The 22,868-nt window shown below is 41.0% G+C and overlaps 1 protein-coding gene across 1 annotated transcript; it reads left to right on the top strand.

The window, feature by feature from the left end:
• The first annotated feature begins 20,765 nt into the window (after positions 1 to 20,765).
• LOC121637423 lies at positions 20,766 to 22,484 on the top strand. Its single transcript, XM_041981597.1, has 2 exons — positions 20,766 to 21,849; positions 21,927 to 22,484. Exons 1-2 carry the CDS (start codon positions 20,877 to 20,879, stop codon positions 22,046 to 22,048), a joined length of 1,095 nt encoding a protein of 364 aa, XP_041837531.1. The 5' UTR covers positions 20,766 to 20,876; the 3' UTR covers positions 22,049 to 22,484.
• The last annotated feature ends 384 nt before the right edge of the window (positions 22,485 to 22,868 follow it).

Raw genomic sequence — 22,868 nt, 5'->3', positions numbered from 1 at the left:
CCGGGTTGTGTCTGAGTCAAAGCTCTTTGAATGAGGGAAATTTTAGATTACACTTAATCTTGGCTTTTGTGTCAGGCTTACAGCAGATGCTGTGGCTCCATTGTCTGCGCTGAAGAGATGACAAGATAAAGCTAAATGAATGAAAGCGGCAGGAAGTGATGTCACTGCTGATAAGCAATAACAAGAACACCATCAGACAGAGAGCTACATAATTTGTGTCTCCATCTTTAGAAAAGACTTTCTCCCTTTTTGTCCCTGCTCTTTTCCCATAGCGTCTCTTATCTTACAACAATAATTAAACCCTCGAGGGAGTATTTTATGATGGACATATAAACCTATTTAAAATGGAATTAAAGATGGTATCACATAGACCAAAATAATGAAATGCTGAGGGGAATTACCATCACCAGGCTGCTCCCGCCCGCTGTCTCGGACTGAATTAAAAGAAACAAGCCTGCCACGCTTGCGACTGCACAAGTCGTTTGACTTGTTGCTTTCAGGAACCTCGGTATCTGTGGCCAGAGCGTTGAAAGATGATTCTGGATTATGCATAAGAAAGGCACACTGTTGAGGAAGATTGACTCATGCGCTCACATTATGTTGCAAATGATGCTTGAAAGTTCTCAGGTTGGGAACTTTTCTGGCAAGATTTTCCAAAGTTAAGGACAAAAGGGGTAATTTACCTTTAATTGCCAATAGCAGAGCATTCATGTGGGAGATGGATGAATCAAGACTTGGCACCCAGGAACAGCCTGTGAGGGAGTGTCAGGCACAAGAAGCCTCCTTTTTTCATAAAAGATCCCACATAGCCAGATCTCTTTATCCAGGTCTATTACTCCCACTGGGTCATGGTAACCCCTTGTGAAAGTTGGTAGGTGCTGTTCCATTACTCTTTTTCAACACTAATGACACAGAGTTCCTCTCTGATGCACAATAACGCAGTGCTTGGAGAGGATGGGAGGCAGTGTGCTATACAGATAACCAGTATCTCATTAACAAAAGCACTTTCAGCTTTTCTCCTCTTCCTGTCAGGGATTAAAAAATAAGGGGAATCACAAAGAAACATTATAGACTAAACAGGATTAGCTGTATTCCTAATGATTTCAGGGGACCTTTTGGCTTTTATTCTCTACAAGAGGTAGAAGCTGCAAATTAAGCAGATATTTGAGTTTTAATTCTTACAAACTTTGAGTGGAGTTAAAAATAAAAGTACATACAAAGGTGCAGCTAATTCTATTGTCTCAACAAAGATGCAATTAGATATGAAGTAATCTGTTCATTTGCCTCCCCTGATGGCATCTTATTCCTCATGGAGGCAATTTGCACCGTCTTTGGGCTTCATGTTTCCCCAACATTAACTGCACTATCTAAAACTCATTTCAGCTGTAATTTCACTATTAAGCACCTTTTCTCTTCCCATGTTAGCTCCACATAATCCTCCTTGTGATGTATGCTTCGTCCTTTCATAAGCCGTTCCAACCTGCAAATGTTTTAATTAAAGGGTGAATAGAAAAAAAAAAAACTCTGAAGATTTTTTTTTTTAAGTTGAGAATTTCTAATGAAAACTAACAGAAGATGCTCTAAAAGTTTATTCTTGGTTTAAAGGCAAACACCATCCTGTTGGGAATGCGAAAGCCTCGGCAGAAAGAGCTATCAATACCTTCGATTTCTTTCACCATCTGATACGTTGTTTATTGTCAAGCCCCTGAACATTGCTGGGTCTCTCCCCTGAACGTCTGTACTTGAAGATTCATTTAACTCTCTGAGATAGTGTGAAGTGTATCGTTATCATCACAGGAGCCTGAGAAACTGTGACGGTGACCTTGGGAATGGACTGGATCTTATTTCTCAGTGTGTCTAAGTCAGACATTGTGATGCGAGTGGCTGCCGTGGTGTTTGTGTGTATGTGTGTATGTGCAGATGTGTATGTGTAGGATAAGGGATTAAAGTGAGGAAGGCTAAAGAATTCCAGGCGATTGGGAGGAAGTAAGGAACTCCACTGGAATGCTGCTGCTCCATTGCTCAAATGTCTTGAAGATTTATAATTTGGATGCTCTGCTAGCTGTAGTATTGATCCCTCCTATAGTCTATAGGTACCACATGCCCACTCTCTGCAGGAACCATATATTACCACTGTGAACGAAGGAACAACTTCCATCTCTCATAACAGAGCAGTCGGGTCATTTTTAGCTTGCAGCACAGAAAATGAACCACTTCATGAAGCCTGCAGAGGAAGGACTGTGTAGATCTATATCAGAGATGTTTACGGGAACCACAGCAATGGATCAATCTATGTCTGTTAAGTACTATACATCATAAATCCACAAACTGTTCGGCCACAAAAGAAGAAGAAGAAAAAATCAATCTTCCAAGTTCCTCTCAAGTTTTGTCAGCAGTACATGCGAGTCAGAGGAAAAGGGGCCTTTTTCTGAAAGATTTGATAATGAAAAATAATCATCAGATATGATGCAGATCAGTGCCCACAGGGCAATGAGAAATTCAGCAGTGGGAGTACAATCATATTAACTTGCCAGGTCATGAAGCTATATTGATCCATGGGAAGAGGTCACCAGCAGTGACCTTCATGATTTGTGCAGCATAATTAAATATGCATTATTACAGACCTTTCTGATGTGTATGGAGGAAGAAACATTTGGAAAATGTCAGATTCTCTCGTTTCTGTATTGTAGATTAACTTAGTTGTAATGAACCTCGAGGAGTAGAAACCACTAAATATAGGTTCTGTTATGCTTTTATTAATATCTTTCTCCAGATGTACACTAGTAATCATAGCAATAATCACCTTCACATGGAATTATAAAGATGTTTGAATCCTAGTTGCGTTCATAGAGAGTTTAAGGGGTAATAATGGTTACAGCTGTTTGAAAACTGCCCCAGATAATATGAAAAGGATGAAAACAGAAAATTAACCAACATTTATAATGAAATAATTACTCAGTTCTGTTTCTCCTGTTGTCTGTATGTGCTTTGGGAATTCCACATGACAAGCAGGTGACGGTGGGAATAAAACACACATGATAGAAATCTCTGTTTGGCTCTCGTTCTTCATATCCTGTGCTGCTTGATTGGCTGATGAAGAGATACAACCTTTATTTATTCAGAGGAGCTGAATGTGTTTTGGATTGACAGTTTTAAAGATATTATACATCTATAACCACAAAGACTAAATCAATAGATAATACAATGTTTGCAGACAATGCAGATTATTTGGATTTTTTTATACATTAAAGAAGAAGCAAAGGAAATTTATTTCTCATAGATCAGCGTGATGTTAACCTGTTTAAGATAAAAACTAATCAGATTGTGTTTCTTCATATCCAACCTGCTCCTATTAAACACCCTTCGACTTTTTAATAAAACCATCTAATGAGCCAAAATCTACTTTTATTCTTTAACAGTTCAAATATATTAGTTTTTATATTAATTTCATGCCTCTAATGAACATTAACATTTAATTATGGAACAGTATCATTTGGGATTTTTCACTAGTGGCAGGTATTACAGATATAATTATGCATTCTTTGATGTTTGGGGTTAATTTTTACTGTTCATCACTAAAATCAGACTCATGACAGGCCTAAGCATCAAATGCTATTACCTTTAGGTAAAATAAAAATTAAATTCTGAAATTAGTGAAGATAAACTTTCTTAGAAAAACACTGAGCACTAACACATAAATCAATAGCCCTTTTTTATAGGAAAAATTTGCCCAAATGGACGAAAATATCCACAACAGTTAAATGTTCTCAGAGTGCATGTAGCCAAAGACCAGTAGCACCAGCATCCCACCATAGAGCTGTGAGATGAGAAGATAAAATCCTAATAAATGAACAAAGATAGCATTAGCAATGCCACAAGACATTAAAAAGATAAATAAAATCATTACAACCATAATAATAAAAATTTAAAAAGATCTGTGTGATGTTTGTCGAACAGAACGGACCACCAGAGGAGTGGTGGGTGGGACAGGTTCTAATGCTAGTCACATCAATAATAAACCATCAATATGTATCGTTTATATGGGTCAGCATACTTCACACTGAAACAGACTGGGACATATTACATGTTACGGTCATGTTTGTTACCATGGTTACAGAATCAGTTCAGCTGAGATAAAAATATTCTTTTACTGTAGTAGTGTTATTGAACATGTCTGTAAGATTTGTAACTTTAGATATAGCATGATTATAATTGTGATTAATCATGAACCTGATTTATTTATTTGTTTGTTTGTTTGTTTGTTTTAATGCCCTACTAACAGTGCATGATGTGCGTGGTGGGAGCAGCCGCTACGACTGCAGGTTAAACTAGATGGAAAAAAGTTGGGCTGTAACTGTGTATGCTTCCTTGTACAACCAGGGTCACACAGAAAAGCCTGACTCCCCCAGTAGGGTGACACTTTCTGCCGAATAGGGATCAGACTCGGGTTGATTTTCTCTCTGTGCTGGATCTGTAGAGTTGCAGGGCCACACCTTGTCTGTAGAGACGAAGCATGGCACCGCTCCAGTTACTCTTCAGGGCTCCATCTGAGATTCCTTTACAGTAGATTAACTGGATTTGTGACTGAACTTGTGTACGTGTGTGGAGTTTAATGAGTACAGTAAAAGTGATTAACAGCATCCATCAGTGCAACTCTGCACATCTGCAACATGCATGAAAAAAATGGATTCTAAAACATTATGATTTTATAAATTAATTTTAGTTTGGGTGTATTTTAATTGTAGGACTTCTTCTGTGCAGTTACTGCCTTTTAATATCAAATGCATGAGGTTTTGTGTGTCATCTCCTTATCTTCCACCTTCAGTTAATGGTCAAAAGAGACTGGAAAATCCTGACCACACACCAACCAATGGCTCCAAGGATGCTGGTTCCCATGATGAAGCTGGATGGCCCCTTCTGTTATATTGTGCATAGCATCTTTTTGAGATCTTTTAAAATCCACACCTTCAGCTTTATTTGTTGTTTGTCTCCAGCTGACCAGAGACAGATTTAGTCACTCCGGCAGAGCATCATGTTGAGTTTTCTCAGGCTGAGCAGTGGTTCTTTCAGGAGGTGCATTCCAAGGGCAAAACTCTCAAAGTTGTACTTAAAACTCGAAGTGATATCTGTGAGCTTAAATTAATTACTAATTAAGCATCTCTGGTGTGAAATGCAGATGGCATGAGACTTTCTTTAACTTAATGCTTTTAAATGAATTTTATGACTTGGATTCAAAGACTTGCTTTTAAAATATGTGCTATTTTGAAAATGTTCCTCCTGGCCTTTTCCTTTTCTTTGACAGCAGATATTCATGAAAAAAGAGCTTTTCTTGGGTTCAAGGGTAACTCAGTCAAGATGGACATGGATATGTGCTGCTCCTGCCTTTCATTCAAGAACAAGTCTGACCTTTCATTCATCGTGTGCAGTGACTGATCAGGACTGCGTGAGCTCAGAAAAAGACTGGGTGGCTGGATGGATGTGAGCTGGGGTTATTTCCAGTGTTTTTAATAAAAACTGTGTTTTCCTGCATTATAATGCTCCATCTCCTGCCCACACTCATAACCAGCCAGTTTCTGATGTTTTGGGTCTGGTTGAGCTGTAGGTATAACTGATGGGATATTAAAGGGATGGATGAAATGGATAGGGTGGGGGCACTGGTGGGAAGGTTCTGCTTTGATTTTCCCATACTGCCTTTTTAAAGAGTGATCTCTTGGCAAGCTATCTGCCTAAGTATATCATTGTTATGCTAAAGCCAATACTACAACACATTACACCTAATTAACTCTTTCAAAGGACTGGAGTTAGTGATGGCTGTTGTATATCTACATGAAACACTCTGTACACGCTCACATTACAAACAGGAAGAAGGCAATTGATTTTAGTTGACACAATTTTCCTGAGCAGACCCAGAGGGGAAAACATATTAAGAACTAGCATTTCATTTTGTCAGAGAGGTGTGTCTGAGAGGGTCTCTGCGATATATTTGCTCTTGTCCACATCTCTTCCACTTTTTCTTTAAGCTCCTGGTAGTCTTTGATCTTCTTGTGTCTCTTTTCTGAAGATTACTGTCCACAACCATCCATAACAACAGGAACGCAACTACTAACCCATACTTTGCACAGATGGTCTTGTAGACTAGCATCTTGGTTATGAGCATCTGCTAATTTGCATCTAACATCCTGTTACTTGGTGTGTCCTGGATTGTCTCAAGGGGCTTCTTGCATGGTCTACACCTTGGACCTTATCTCTATAGATTTGCTTCTCAGGCCATTATGAGAACTTCTGCTGGAATTAAGTTTGACCTATTCAAGTCTTTATTACAACTTCTTGATGTTAAGCATGTCTTTTAGTAATTATACATAATAATTACAATCTATTCATATATAATGAATAGATTGGTCTTTCAGGACCCCTCCATTTCCTCGTCATTAAACCACTTTTTTGTAGCCTGCATCTCATTGCAAGTAAGCAATTACTGATCTAGTCTGCACCATCTCTTTCTACTTTTTCTTTTTTAAATGAGTCACCTCAGCTTTTTAGAAGAATTACCTTTTATCTGTGATTCTTTATATTATACTTTTCCAACTGTTGTAGCTCTCACAGTTTTACCTCCGTAGTGATTTAATCGTTGCTTTGAGAGAAGAAACGGGTTGCAGGAGGTACTATACATCTCTGAACTGAGCATCAGACATCAGATAGGACTGACATGAGTGTCTCTGTCACAGCAAACCACATTTTCATAAGCCACAAAGACTAATAAAAGAAGCCATGCTGCTGCTTATTTAACATTTTCAAACATGAGATTCTAACTATGTCACTCCAACGCCATGCTTTTTTTTTAGTCATAAAATTAAAGTTGTGTCCCGTTAAGCTAAACTGACAAAGATTGATATTAATGCCCTGTATTATGCCGTAAATATCATCCTTAAGATCCAAACTACCGGCTTCGGCATATGCTTTAATGATTTGGAGCCATGTTAAATCATATTGCCTCTGTTTAGGTAAATGAAAATGGTCACGTTTATTCTACACAGTGCACGGTTGCCTTGCAAGCTCTTCTTCTTCGTTAATAGGATTGTAATCTTTCAAATAGTTCTCATGTATTTCCTGTTTGCAGAGAAATTTCTGTTGTTGAGTTCAGCTCTACAACTTAAGCTGGTTTGATATCTGCGCGGCGTCTGTGTACGGTCTCTTCCTCTATAACCACACAGTCAGCAAGAAGCTCCAGAAATCCGGAAACACGTAATCACAAACCGACCAGTCACAAAGGAGTACTTCCGCATAACTGCACTGGAAGCAGCAGTGCACGTTGGGTCTGGAGGAGGTGCACATTGAGCCTCCGGACCTATGCAGAGCATCTGGCGGTGATGCCTTAACTGACACAGACGCCACACAAGTATAAATCCAATCCACTATATTTATAAAGCACATTTTAAAACAAAGACAAGTTTCCAAAATGCTGCACAACAATATTTTTAAAAAAGTAAATAAATAAATAAAAAATTAAAAGATAGATAAAATAAAAAGATAAAATAAATAAAATAAATCCAACTTTAGGCTTTACTGCAGAGTGCAGGTTATTTATTCTCTTGACTGTAGCTGTGGTGTTATTAGTGTGTTACTTGGGTTGAAGACATGTGGGATCGGTGCATTCCCCAGTTCTTATATCACTGCATTTACATGTGTTATACCATCTAACTGACTAACAGGATTTTCATTTGGTTATAAGTGTTTTAGAAAGTAATAAATGCTGTTATGTGTGTTAGATACCTGCTGTATCTGAGGATGAATTTGGTGAGGACAGCTGTTGAGGAGAAAGCACCAGTGAGCCTCAGCTTTCCTACTGGACCCAAAGGTATGTTTCAGTGTTTCACCAGTTCACAAATATATTTGGATGATCCAGTTTTTAGATGCCAAGCACGACTCCATGACTGGCAATGCCACTAACTTCATTCATTCATGCATGCATAGCCTGCAGCAGATAATCTGCATATTAACAGTACATGCTGACTTGGCTCCTTATTTCTTTTTAGAATAGGGGTGCAGTATTAAATGTTTATCCATATGTTTTATGTTTGTTATTCCAGACGTCACACAGTCCAAAGCAGAGTCCAGTTTAGACCAAAGACAAGGATATTGCATGAAGTATATTCATGTCATTAACAATAAACATTAAAACTTTATGTAAGCTTATTTCATTATTTCAGAGGTGCAGCTGTCATGACTCCAGCTATAAGCCTAATAAATGTTTTTAACATAGCCTACTTTTCCTTAAAAGACGCCTTATCAGCTGTTCGGATGGCTTGTAAAGATCTATGACCACAGATGATGTCGTCATTGTCTTCTCATTATTACTTTATCAAAAAGACATCTACAACTTTGTATGGATTTAGTGTGTATTAGTTGACCATGTATGCATATTAAAAAATATTGCACATTATTCCTGCATTGTGACTAGCTGTGCACGTTCCTTCGCCACCCCAGTGAACATCTTTTATCATGGCTAGATGGCTCTCCGGCATTTCGCCCAGTTAATGGTCTCTGCCTGTAGAGAATTTGTCATTTTTTACTCGTCTCCTCTCTTCAAACATTAAATTAGTCAGCACCGTGATAAGTGACTGCCCTCAGTGAGGATTTCTGTTTACAACAGCCCAGCTAGAAAATACCTAAATGTAAATTCATAATTTATGATACCCATGTTTCCGTCATGGTTGTGATGCACGGGAAGCTCGGTGCATGACACGCAAAGCCGGGTGCGTGAGTTCTGCATGAAGACACAGGATCTTGCTCTGGTTTTATGATTTTATTCTAAAGCACTTTCTGATCTTTTTTTTTAATTTGTGAAAAGTGCTTTACAAACAGATTTTACTTATGTACTTATTTCTTTGTAAAGGGTCAAACACTGAACAAAAAGAATCAACACTTGGTCAAAAGTTTTCATGTTTTCATTCAGTTTAAAATCCTCACACTGAAAAAGGACTGAAAGCCTCAGCAATAATTTTTATTTATTTATTTTATACATTTACACTTTATTTAATCTTTGGCCAAATTTGGCCAAGTTGTTGTGGAAAGTAGTGACTTTAGATTCAGTGAAGAAGTTAAAACGTTCAGTCAGAAGTTTGGCCAGTGCAGCTCATTGGTGTGCTTTTGTAGCCTTGACTGTGGACACAGTTGTGCAGGTGTAATGAAAAAAATTAGAATATCATGCAAAACTTAATTTATTTCAGAAGTTCAACAATAAAGGGGAAACTAATACATTTTATAGACTCGTTACATAAGATATTTCAAGCTTTTATTTGTTATCATTTTAATGATTATGGCTTACATCTTATTAAAAACTCCAAAGTCTAAACTTCAGAAATTAGAATATTACATGAAACCAATAAAAAAGGGTTTTGAATACAGAAATGTTAACCATCTGAGGAGGATAGTCATGCATATGAACTCCACCAAATTTTGAGCCTACCATCTGAATGTTGCAGCAAAAGTTTCATCAGACCAGGCAAAGCTTTTCCATCGTCCAGCTCTGTCAGTACAGGAGGTAATTACATAAGATGAAAAAAAAAAAGATGGCTGGAAATTAGCCTTTTTATGTTTGTGTTTGTTGATAGTACTTTACACTTTTTTCCCCTGATGTTTCCCTTTAAATTTTTTTTTACTAAATTATATAGAAATAGTTTCATAAAACAGACACAACAAAGAGGAGGGAAGGAGAGACTTTCTATTTCCCTTCCTATCAAGCAAAAGCAAGGCTACATGGGAGGACAGCTCCCTCATGCAGTAAACACTGTTTTTAAAAGGGAATTAGGGTTGAGAAACAAATCTCTCAGCTTCTTTTCCAAGGCATCTTTAAGGGGGGAAGGCCAATCTGTTTCGGAGTTGATGACTGACACTGTGGACATAAAAAGAGCCAAAACTAAAAAGCTCGCAGTTCACTCTAGTGATTTCAAAGAAAAAAAATCATTCTGGGAGTTAACTTGGTCATCTAAGTACATTTTCATTCAGCCACTGGATAAGTTTTTTTTTTATTTTTTTTTTAAGCCCCAGTTGATGTAATGCAGGTACTTATTTTTTTACATTACAACTCAGTGGGGATTTAATTGTGCTCTGCATGCTATTCTAGCCACTTGAATTTCACACCAGCATGGCCACTTTGGAGACAGAATTAAAATTAAAGAGGGAAAAGAAATGAGGAAAGTACAACCTGATTCTCTGGACTCCCTGTGTGGAGCATTCAGCTGCCTGTGGAATAACAAATGGTTTTATATCAAGGGTACATGAGAGCAGATCACTGTTTAATATGAGAATAATGTCTGTGCAGAGTGTGACCCACTGACTTTTATAATAAAGCTGTGAAGTCTTCAGCAGAGCTGAGAGTTAGCATGTTAAACCACAACTGCTGAGGTCAACCAATTGAAATGCAATATTGAGTATGTATATAACCTTACTTAGGAAAGGCTAATGGTGGTTCTGGTTTAACGTCGTAATGAACCCCTGCAGTCACATAGTCACCACAGATATTATCTGTTGAATAATTGGCATTCAAAGGTCCAGTTTGTGGTGAGGAATGCTGAACTCAGGGTGTTCGGTCAAGACACAGACTAACCGGTGAAAGGGCTTCATTTATAAAAAGTGTTACACCCTGTAAAGTCTTTTCTTTTTCTTTTAAATGTTATAAAGCACTTTTAAAACAACTGCATTTGACCAGACAGCTGTGCATTTGAAAAAGTAATTAAGGTTTTACGAATGTTAATACTGCAAATTTTTTTTTTTTTTTTGAAAAAGCAATTAAATCAAACTAACAAAACAAACAAGTATTAAAGGCCAAACGGTTGTTTTCATTTAGACTTTAAAACAGGAACTATTGAAGCAGTCGCTGCTTTAACTTCAAGGCTAAAGCAGCAAAAACAACTAAGCAACTACAGCTAAGTTGTCCCTGTCAGTGGTGCTGAAATCACGATAAAAGTGATGCAGAAGAGTTGTTGTTGTAATGATCTCCAGTTACTGTAATGTTATTGCAGACTCAAAGCTGTGTGGGGGGATGTGGGAGGTTATCATGACCTCATGCTTCTGCTGGACATAACAATGTAAATGACAAATATCTGAATAAAACCACAGACCTAATTCCACCTCCTATTAGATAACTTAACGTCTGTTCATCTATACCTGCTTTATAATAATTGGGGTCAGTCACACTCACTCTTAGGATGCATATAGAATCATCTGTTAACATGCATAATTTTGGGCAGTGGGAGGAAGTTGTTTATGCACAGGGAGAACATGCAGAGTCCACATAAAAAGTCTCACAATATCAGCATCTGACAGTATGAAGCCAAACAAGTTAAAATGGGTCTTGCGGACGTCTCATCCTGAACACGAAGAAAATCCTGTTGATTACTTTAGAAATAAATAACTGTCATGACGAGTAGAGTTGCTTTACTAAAGCAGCATCCGTCTAATCAAATGCTGGTTTAAACACTTCACACTAAAACAGAGGACTTTCTCCTTCCCGCTGCCACTGGCATGGTTCTAACTATAATTAATGAAGTAGCAGCCAATAAACTCGAGACTATTTCGTGGCATATTTCTTTGTAAGCATCAGTGGGACATTATTTTTTGTTGAAAAGGGGGCACTGCAGAAAAAGTTTGGGAACCACTGGCTTAAAGTATTCTGGCACTGTGCTGGATCACTGACATGCAGAGTTTTTGTTGCAACGCCCCTAAAAAAAAAAAAGTTTAAAATGGTAGTGAAACCTAAAATGTGTTTTTGAGCTGTAAATAATGTGGTATTAGTTGTGAAAAAAACTATGCTGTTGTATTTTTTTTTTTAATTTCTTTAAAATCTGGATTTTGTGAGTAAAAAAAATGACTCAGAATGCCCCCTACAGGGTAACACCAGGTTTTATTTTTCATACTCAAACATGATGCCGTACTTTGTGCTCCTCTCAAGAAAAGTAAAAATGAGTTTCAGACTTTTGGACTTTTACAGAGTTTTTGATTAAATGTTCCTGCAATGGGACGGATTTGTGCTTTTGTGGGGCGTAACAGTAACACTGGACTTTATTCTTTACCTGCTGATCCTCATCTGGCGACAGACAACAAGCTCAAATCGTGGCAGCAGCAACTTGAAGCGGCCAGGAGTGGCCCATCTTGCCAGGACCGGCCGGAGCTGTAGCCACATATGCCGGGACATCAGCGCTAACGGCTCAGACTGACCACCTTGTTCTTCCTCCACTGTAGTGTCTAGCTGAGAGGATTCTGGAGGGAAAAAGATGGCTCTTCCATCTGCAACCACTTTCCATCTTGCTAGTGGCCGCTGAGCTGCTGACCGTCACATTAATATTTTCTACCTGTGTATCCACAACCACCTTAGACCAGGTCCTGCTGAAAAACTACCAAATCTAGGATGTTTAGATCTGGACTGAATTATTCTAGAGAGCTGGTAGATTTCTAAACTTTTATTCTGTTAATGAAAATGACTTTTTCCATTTTAACTCAGACATAGTCTGTTTGTAACAGTTGCTTCAAGCAAAAACATTCAAGCAGACATCTGTCTAGGGAGGAAAAAGGGATACAAACAACACGAAATAAATAAAACCTACACAGTGTGGTAAAGTTTATAATTCTGTTCATTAATCTGTTTTTTTTTTAAGATTGAATGATGAATTTCAAGAAGAGTAGACAAATGAGGATCGATGTTACTGTACAGATTATGTTGTCTACATGTAATTACATGACCTATTTCAGTAAGTCTGATGTCTGGCTGAGTAGTGTGTATGAGTGCAGTTCCCTCCGTCCTCCCCTTCTAGTGCAGAGTTGTAGAGTTTATTGCATGGGGGACTAGGGAGTTCTTAGGGCTGTTTGTGTTGCTCTTGGGGAGCAACAGTCGACCTCTGAACAGGCTTTTCTGGTTGCTGATAACAGATGGAAATGTTGAAAAGGCTCAAACTCCTTTGCTCCTTATAAACTCCAAACCTATCTAGGCTGTCTTAACTTTAATTATTGAACGGAAAAGGATGAATGATGGATTTGTTACCTAAATCAAACCTATCAGTGAAAGGAGTTGCTCCTTCTATCTCTAGAGCTGTTTACTCTCTTTCTCTAAACAACTGCTTCACCTTTCTTTGGCTCTTGTCCTCTTTAATGGACAGGTTAACATCTTTACAACTATTTACATTATTTAGATATAATAACAGAACTCCACATTTTTGAGGTTTAGACTTCCTGTCAAATCCTTCAGGCAGCAGGGGAGACGTGCTCATGCTTAAATGTTTATGTTAGCAGACGAGCTGAAGCTTCCTGGGAAGACTGCAGCCATTAGAGACCTGCCCAACACCAACGTAAAGGGCATGACATTAGTCCAGTTAGAAAGTAGTATCAGATTTTCCAAATCATTACATGACACACGAGTTGGTCTGTTTCTCGATTTGGATCTAATCTGATCAAGTTTGCAAAGTATAATCTTCTTTGTTGCATTTTCAGCACAACCACAGAAGTTTAGGAAGGGGAGTAAAGTGTGATACATACATACAGCAAAGCTTTTTAACTGGAAAAACAAAAAAGAAAAATCAGTTAATTTGAGGCATAGTGTATTTCTAGGCTCTCAATCTGGATTAGGCAGTGTCCATGTCTCATGAGAAGATTGAAGACTGATAAGTATTAGTGTGTATATTTGGTGTATTTTTGTAGCCCTTCTTAGCAATTCTTACATTAACTGTAATCTTGTCGATTAACCCTTTAAATGAAAAATACTTTATTGATCTCCAGTACCTTTCTGTCTTGCATTGGAGTTGAAGAAGTCTCTCCTTCTCAACAAGCTTTGTTATTTCTTCACTGGGTTGTGCCGAGCAGTCGTTCCCGACCTGGGGTCTGTGACCACCCAAAGGGATCCCTGAGGGTCCCTGAGGCTTTGAAATCCATGCTTGATATCCAAAATACTGTGGGTATGTGGTGGGGCAGGGCTTTTTCAGATTGACGGTCCAGCCAGTATACACCTCCCCCAATTAAAACTTACTCTCTGATACATCAAATACCAGTACACATCACCAGCAGACAATACAGACATGTCCGTCCACATTCACATACTCTTACCGTCAGATGTCTACGTCCCATACATACAGCTCCCAGTACAGAACACATATCCACAACTTCACAACCAAACTTTCCTGCAACATTTAACATGGCTCTTTTAAACATCAGATCACTGTCAAACAAATCTTTTATTATCAATGATCTGATTTTAGATAATAATATTGACTGTCTCTTTCTAACTGAAACTTGGCTCGGCACTGATGCTTCAGTAATCCTCACCGAGGCATCTCCCCCAAATTTAAAATTTTTATTTTCTAGTTCATAAATGTCTTAATGGTCTTGGGCCATCTTATTTATCAGACCTTCTTTTAAGTCATGAACCCTCGCGGACCCTGAGGTCTTCTAGTACTGGCCTTTTAGTTGTTCCAAGGGTGAGGACCAAGACATACAGCGAGACCTCTTTCCATTGTTATGGCCCTCGTCTTTGGAACAGTTTGCTGGAGGACCTCAGGGCTGCAGAGAACATTGATATTTTTAAAAAGAGGCTTAAGACCTACCTGTTTAGCTTAGCTTTTAACTAAATTTATTTGATCTTAATTTATTTTACATTGTTTTATTTCACATTATTTTATTTTCATTTCATTCAACTGTATTACTTATTTATTTACTTATTTATTCATTCATTCTAAGCTGTTCTTATTGTTTCTTAAGGTTGTTTAATTTTAATTTTAACTCCAGTGTTTTCCTCCATGCCGGGAGGTTTTGCCTGCTCGGTCTGGGGGCTGCTGTCGTGGTGATTGCACCAGGCTGGGGCCCTGCACTGCGGCCTTTTGGCTGTGGTGTGTGCCCCAGTCTGTCCTGATAGGGGTGGTTGCCGCTGTTAAACATGGGTGGACTGGCCCCTGGTGTGGATGGATCCCCATGACACTGATATTGTTTCCTCACAGCAGCATCCGGCCGGATACTTATCACTTTTAGTATTTTGGAAGTAAATGTATCAGAGCTGAGTTGAATAACAACAGGTGTAGCTCTGGTCAGCAGAATATTAATAGTATGACATTATAACATGATATCAAAATGATGTCAACCAGTCAGCCCTACAAGGCTGCATACCTGGGTACTGTGTGTCTGAAAATAGTGACAGGCAGGCTATATAAGCTTGGGAGAATGATTGTACGGGGTCTTTTGTCCTGAAGGGGTGTCCCCCTGGTCGGCCGAATAAAGGATCATTAAAGACCTCTGTCTGCAGACTCTTAATATCAGCAGCCCTTTTGATAAAGAATTTATCTACGACATTTGGCGAGCCAGCCAGTTAACCGCTGGGGCCGGGTGCCTGGACCGCTTCGACTCACCGCTCAAGGAGGTAAGCCCCATTTTAAATCCTTCTGGGTGAAGTGAGCCGAGGCGCAGGGCTGTCCTGGCTACAAGTTGAACTTAGTTATACAGCTGCTGTGTGACTCTGCTAGACAGATAAATTTGTGCGCACAAATTAAGTAGTTTTTGAGGAGCCCACCAGCTAGTGGGAAGGGGCTCAGTTTAAGGAGATATTAAGTAGTTTTTGAGGAGCCCACCAGCCTAGTGGGAAGGGGCTCAGTTTAAGGAGATATTAAGTAGGCGGAGGACTCCACCAATTAGTGGGAGGGGGGTCAGTTTTAAGGTGTAACATTTCAGGGCCCTATCAAAACCTCGGCGTTACTGGACGCGGTCGCCCGGGAACTTTGAGAGGAGGGTCAGTATAGCGGCGAAAGTAAATTGGCAACAAAAATAGTAGTGAAAGTGAAGTAAAAGTGAAAATGATGTGAAGGCACCGATCGATCCGTTTTGAGTTCAAATTTAGTAAAGAGTTAAACACAGGGCCCGCAAGATTGCGAGCCATAGTCTGGTCTTGTACGGGGTCAGTTAAGTGGGTGTGAGTAGCTTATGACTAGGTTCATAGGAAAGCAAGGTGCAAAGATCGATCAAAAATCTGATCCTAAATTAAACAGAGCCAGTAGTGAAAGGTTTAAGCTCTGTTAACCCGGGAAATCTGCGTAAAAGGGGCTTAGCGCAGTACAGCTGTGAAAAACTTTGTTGCAACATTAAATAACGTACGTAGAAAAAAGGAAGGAAAAAGGCTTTATAAACTGACTGTTGACATATTCCTTCTTTGGACTGCTCACTGGGAGCGAACTTGTGACTTTTAAACTGGTCTTGACTGTTAATTCCTCTCTGACTAATGATGATTTGTTCAGCTGTTAAAGTGTGTGTATGAAGCGGATAGGAATGGGTGTCTGAGTGAGCTGAAAATTGTCTTTTGACTGCTTTACCCCTCCAACGGAAAGAAAACTGATGTCTTCTATGAGAGGAAATAAGGGAAAAGTTTTAAACTGTGTTTTGACTGGTTTATTCTCCTCTGACTAATGGTGATTTGCTCAGCTGTTGAAGTGTGTGTATGATAGTGGGTGATGCACCGGACAGAAATGTGTGACTGACTGAGTGTGTGACTATTCCTTGATTGCCTTACCTGTCTCGCTGAAAGTAAACTTATGTCCATGTGTGAGAAGAATAAGAAAAAAAGCTTCAAAACTCTCTTTGGAGAGGAGAAAAGCTGAGGGTGAGCTTGTGTGTAAAAGTGTGGACTAAATGTGGAAAGGAATGCGTGACTGAGTGTAACTGGAGATTGGAGCAGCGCTGCAAGTAACTGTTGGAAGAAAGTTTGTGCATGAGACAGAGGCCTCTGTTTGAAGTGATACTGCATGCTGCATGTTGAAAAAATTAATCTGTATTGCAGTGCATAAGTTGACTCGTTCCCCAAACTCATAGTGGTCTGGTGAAATCTGACACTAAGCTACTTGCTAACGCGCATAGACACAAGCACTGACAAAAATAAAATAGTGCTCTGCTCTTGTGCAGCTACAAGGATGTAATCTGTACTATTATAACTGTTAAAATAAGACCGCTGAACTCTTTTGGTTTCCTTCCAACAGAACACGACTCCTCCCATTGGACCGACGCCTAGAAACAGGAAACGGAGCTGCGGCGCACCCAAGTGGTTTTCGTTTGAGTTGCATGATTATCATATTGTATTAAAAGCAGGGTTGATTAAATAGGATAACAATGAGCACGCCACAGGCTATTGTTGGCATTCGTCATCCCCATAGGATGAAAGAGATTCAACACATGTCTGAAAAATGGTGCAAAAGAACTAAAAATTTGATAAATCCATGGCCTGTTACAGGAAGCTTTGACCCACAGATTTGTGAATTAATGCAACATCGCATTGAAGATTACAAAGCTGAAAATAATTCTAAGAAACGACAAAAGAAACGACAGCTTGAATTGGAAATTTTAAACTTATTTAAAATTAGCAAGCCAATTAAACGAAATGTCAAAACGATTGTGTCTTTCACGGATAGTCCAGGGGAAACTGGAAACTGTACTAACGCCGAACTTTTTCCAAATTTAACAGGAACGATAAAATTTGATGGGGACTTTAATCTTGATGACCAGCAGAGCCTTCTAGGGGGACTGACTGATGCTGGCGTACCCGGAAATGTAAGTGATATCCAAAATAGGTTATCTGCTGCTTCAGGGCTCGCGGAGAAGGGACCTCCTACTGATGCATTGCCCCAACCAGACCCACCCAACTTCAAACAGCGGGGTGCGTCCTTACAGGGCACTGGGGAAGCACACGCCAGGTAGGAAGGCATTCAACCTCTATACATTCTCCTCGAGAAAAACAGGAAACTCCTCCCCATCTGGCCATCCCAAAATACTGTAGTACACAGCGACGCCAGTCTGGAATCATTAACTGTTACCAGGATCGAACCGAACTGGCTCGGAAAGGTAAGACAGATGATAGCTTTTGGATGAACTTAGGACCACGTCAGCAAGATTTGCAACGTGAGTTGGGACGGAGCCAGATAGTTGAGATGGAACAGGAAATAGATGACTTAAATGAGGAGGTGGAGGGGGCGACTTCAGGAGGCGGAGTTTCCATGCCTGCATGCTTACAGAAACCCGGCACGTCCACAGGGGTCCCTAGAGACGAATATGATTTAAGATACAGACCTAACATCAGACCTCCTGACAGATTGAAGGGGGGGGAGTTCCCAATTCTGATACGGGGAACAAGGGCTGATTATCATCCTTTTTCAGCTCGGGACCTGACAGGTTTGGTCTCAGAGCTCCCTCAAATATCCGCAGGAGGAGGCAAGTGGATTAAGGCTTTGGAATCAAACACGGCTGGAACATTTCTTTCACTGGGTGACATCAAAGCTGTTCTCGCTCAGGTTTTGGGGTTGTCTAAAATGCAGCAGTTTTTCAGAGACAATGAACTGGACTGGATTTTGAGTGAAAGGGCAGATGGAACAGAATTAGCAGCCTATAAGGGGGTGATTTGGCAAGGAATACGCAAACAGTACCCTAATAAAATTGATGTTGATGCTTTGAAAGGGGAACCTCTGAAGGACGACCAGAACCCAGCAGCATACATCGATACACAGTTAAAAAGGTGGCGTCAAGAGTCTCAGAAAGATGTGGAAAATGATCCTATTTTGCTCACTCTTTTCAGAAATGCAGTCATCGATTCAATGCCAAAGGATGTCAGCAGACGTTTGGAGGATGTCGTTGGTCTAACATCTATGCCAGCGCAACAGTTCCGTGATCATGTGGTTCATGCAGTAACCCGATACAGGAAAGACCTAACTAAGACTTCTGAACAGGACCTCCAGATTCAAAGGAAGCTGGCACAGATGCAACTAAATGATTTGCAAGGCAAGCTGAAAGAAAAGGTTCAAGCTGTTGTGTTCACAGATCCAGGTGCGGGACGGACTGCTGGAGTTCCTGAGTCAACACAGGCCGCTAGGGGTCCCCAGCCGTTCCGTCCTTCATACTCAAGGCTTGGTACTCCCTCGGCTGGGGCGTGGCAGGGATCCCTCCGCTGCTGGTATTGTGGAATGTTTGGACATTTTGCTAAGGCTTGCCCACGGCTTATGCCCCTCCCAGCAGGTGGTCCTGGAAGAAACGGAGGCTTCCCTAGAAGAGGTGGACCCCTGGGTGGCCCACGACCAAGACCCTCTCAGTTTTAGGGGGGTCCCGAGGATCCTGCGGGTAAAGGTTCGTACCCATTGATTATGCATACACGCACTGACCCCATGATAAATGTCCAAATTGAGGATCGACAGGTCCAAATGATGATTGACACGGGGGCGACTCATTCATGCATACAGGGATCCCTTGCCAAGAACCTTCCCATGTCAAACAACTTTGTGAAGACAGTAGGATTCTCGGGAAAAAGTCAATTGGTTCCTATTACTGCTCCCGTAAAAATGAAAGTAGGTAATGATGAAATTAAAATACCCATTTTGGTCTCGGACCAAACTCCTGTCAATCTGTTAGGAAGAGATGCACTTTGTAAACTCGGGCTCAAAATTTTATGTTCCCCTTTGGGAATATATGTGGAAAGTTGTGGATTAAACTTACAAATGAATGCCCAAGCAGAACCAGCAAATGTTTATTGGCTGGGGAGCTTAGAGGGGCCTCTGGGTTCGGAGTTGGAAAAATGGAAGGCATGCATAAAGGCCTGGGCCCCGGAAGGTTCTCCACCAAAATTACCTCCTCACTGTACAATGTTCTTTGATCCATCAGCCAGCTCAACCTTTCAGGATAAGTGGGAAAAGGAGACGGATGGAGTGATGGTTAAAATACAGGCTCCATATATCCTGATTGGAGGCCAAGGCGCAGCATTAAAGGTAAACCGGAACACCTTTATTGATAAATGGTACTGTGTTACTCAATCCTTACCACACATTACACTGTTGGTAAACCCAGGATACCATTCAAGGGACCTCGGTCCGATGGTAAGAACTGCAGAGCATTTAACATGGAACAGTACAGAGAACCCATTAATCTCTCTTTCAGAGGATGGATCAATGTTAAGAATTAGGTGTGACCTGTCATTACAAGCAACACCTCAGATGGTGGTGCTACCAGGGAAAAACATAATGATGACATGCAAAACCAACCCCCTTGGATTTAACAGTGATCTGGAAACTGATATTTTAACACAGGTTCCGGACCAACTGTGGTCCAGACATGAGACGGATGTGGGACTGGCAGTTTCAGCCAGCCCAGTTACTGTCAAATTAAAACCAGGTGCAGTTTTACCTTGGCGGCCACAGTACAAACTTAATCCCGCAGATGAAGAAGGGATTGGAATCTTAATTGATGGTTTTTTAAAAGTAGGAGTGCTGATTGAGATTTCTAGTCCTTGTAACACCCCAATTCTTGCAGTTCTAAAAGCAGATAAATCAAAGTACCGACTGGTCCATGATCTAAGGGCAATCAATGCCATTCTTGAAGATGTCGCTGCAGACTTCGCAAATCCTCACACACTGTTGAATGCCATCCCCACTAAAGCTAAGTTTTTTACAGTAGTGGATCTTTGTTCAGCATTTTTCAGTATCCCTCTGGCAGAAGAGTCACGATATCTGTTTTCGTTTACCTTTAGAGGTCGACAATACAGCTACGCCAGAATGCCCCAGGGACTGACAAGCAGCCCCGCGTGGTTTGATCGTGTGGTGAGTCAGGATCTACAGGAGCTGGATTTGAGCGGCGTCCTAATCCGGTATGTAGACGATATATTGATTTGTTCAGACACCATTGAAGATTGTCAGCGCGACTCGATCAAAGTACTGCAGAGACTGGCAGAATGTGGACACAAAGCTTCTCGGACAAAACTGCAATTCTGCCAGCCTCAGGTGGAATTCCTTGGCAGAGTAATCTCCCATGGAACAATAGCTCTGTCTCCTGACCACCTCAAAGGCATAAGTCGAGCACCGCGTCCACAGACATGCGCGCAACTAATGACCTTTTTAGGTATCACAGGATTCAGCGCGGAGTGGTTGGAGGACTACGCAGTAAAGACGGCGCCGCTCAGGGAACTCCTGAAGTCCTCTGAAGTCAAGACTTTAAAGAAGTCTTTGGAGTGGACCACAGAGGCACTGTTGGCTTTTGATGTGCTCAAGCAGGAACTGCAAAATGCCCCAGCGCTAAAAATGCCAGAATATGACAAACTTTTCTATCTCTACGTTTCAAACAGATGCAACATGTACGCAACGGCTGTATTGGCACAAGACTCATGTGCTGGTGGAAGGAAACAACCCATCGCTTACTACAGTGCAAGGTTGGACGACGTAGCACGAGGGTGGCCCCCCTGCTACCAGGGCCTCGCAGCTGTTCACATGGCGTATGAAAAGGCGTCTGCAATAACTAAGTCATATCCTGTGGTTATTTACACCCATCATAAAATCACAGAGTTGATCAATCACAACAAACTTGTTCTGACAACAGCACGTTGCCTTCAGTATCTACCATTGCTCACCTATCCAGATGTAACAATTAAGAGATGTGAGACCACAAATCCTGCTAATATGTTACCTTTTGAATTTGAAGGTGATACACACGAGTGCGTCACTGAGACCACGAGGTACACAAAACTGAGACCGGACTTGGAATCTGGGCCGTTGGACGACGCACAGGTCACGTACTATGTGGATGGGTCATGCTTTCGAGACCACATGGGAACTCACGCAGGCTACGCCGTGGTGCAACAAAAGGAAGGGACGTTCGTAACAGTAAAAGCTGAAAAATGTTTACAACCTTGCCCTGCACAATTAGCTGAATTGTATGGACTTACTGTAGCTTGTGAACTTGCTAAAGACTCCTCTGCTAATATTTACACAGATTCAGCATATGCTCACGGAGTCTGTCACCTGTTTGGAGCAGTTTGGAAACTGCGCGGCTTTCAAAAATCAGATGGTAAACCTGTTCGGCATGGGAAACAGATTATGAAGTTGATCTCGGCCATGATGCTTCCACATCGATTGGCCATTATCAAGTGTCCTGCTCATCAAAAAGACAACTCCATCACCACAATGGGAAACAATGCGGCAGACGAAGCTGCAAAGCATGCTTCAGGTTGCAAGGTCGCCGTCTTGGCCCCAGCTGTGGAGTTGGAACCATCTGTCACACCTGATGATATCACATTAATGCAAGCGCGTGCTAGCGCGAGTGAACAAAACATGTGGGAAAAAAGGGGTGCTACAAAAGATGGGCGAGGGTTATGGCGGTCACATACCGGCCTGATCGTCGCTCCAATCTCACTTTTGTCTCTTTTAATTCCAGAGTGTCACAAACCAGACCACTGTGGGCGAGATGAGGTGATACATCGAATACAACAACAGGGTTATTGGGCGCCGTACCTGCAGGCACTGGTGACGGATGCGCTTAATCGGTGCGAGATATGCTCGCAAAATAACATTCGAAAAGGTATTGTCACCCCCACAGCGCGAATTCCTGTCCCGGAAGGCCCGTTTCGTCATCTGATTTTAGATTTTGTGGACATGTTGGTCCCGGTACACGGTAAGCGCTACCTTTTGGTGGTTTTTGATCATTTCAGTCGTTGGGTGGAGGCCACTCCATCAAAGGACATGGGGGCGGGAACAGTCATAAAGTTCCTGGTCCGTGAGGTGATCCCTAGGTTTGGCTTACCATCCATCCTTTCATCAGACTCGGGACCAGCGTTTATTAACAAGGTCTATGAGGGCGTTCTGCGCCAGCTCGGAATCAAGGTCCGGCACGGAAGTATCTACACTCCCTCCAGCCAGGGAGGGGTGGAACGAGTGAATGGCACACTTAAAGCAAAAATTAATAAGATTTGTGCATGTACTGGGTTGCGGTGGCATGACGCATTACCGCTGGCCCTAATGAGTTACCGCATGCAAGCTCATCGGGTCACACATTTGTCTCCTCATGAAATGTTAACAGGTCGCCCTATGCCGGGTCCGCAGTTTCGG

Source organism: Melanotaenia boesemani, chromosome 3 (assembly GCF_017639745.1).
Source record: "Melanotaenia boesemani isolate fMelBoe1 chromosome 3, fMelBoe1.pri, whole genome shotgun sequence".
Classification (NCBI taxonomy): Eukaryota; Metazoa; Chordata; class Actinopteri; order Atheriniformes; family Melanotaeniidae; genus Melanotaenia; species Melanotaenia boesemani.
Note: the sequence above shows the minus strand (reverse complement) of the source record. Positions and strands in the feature narration are given on the sequence as shown.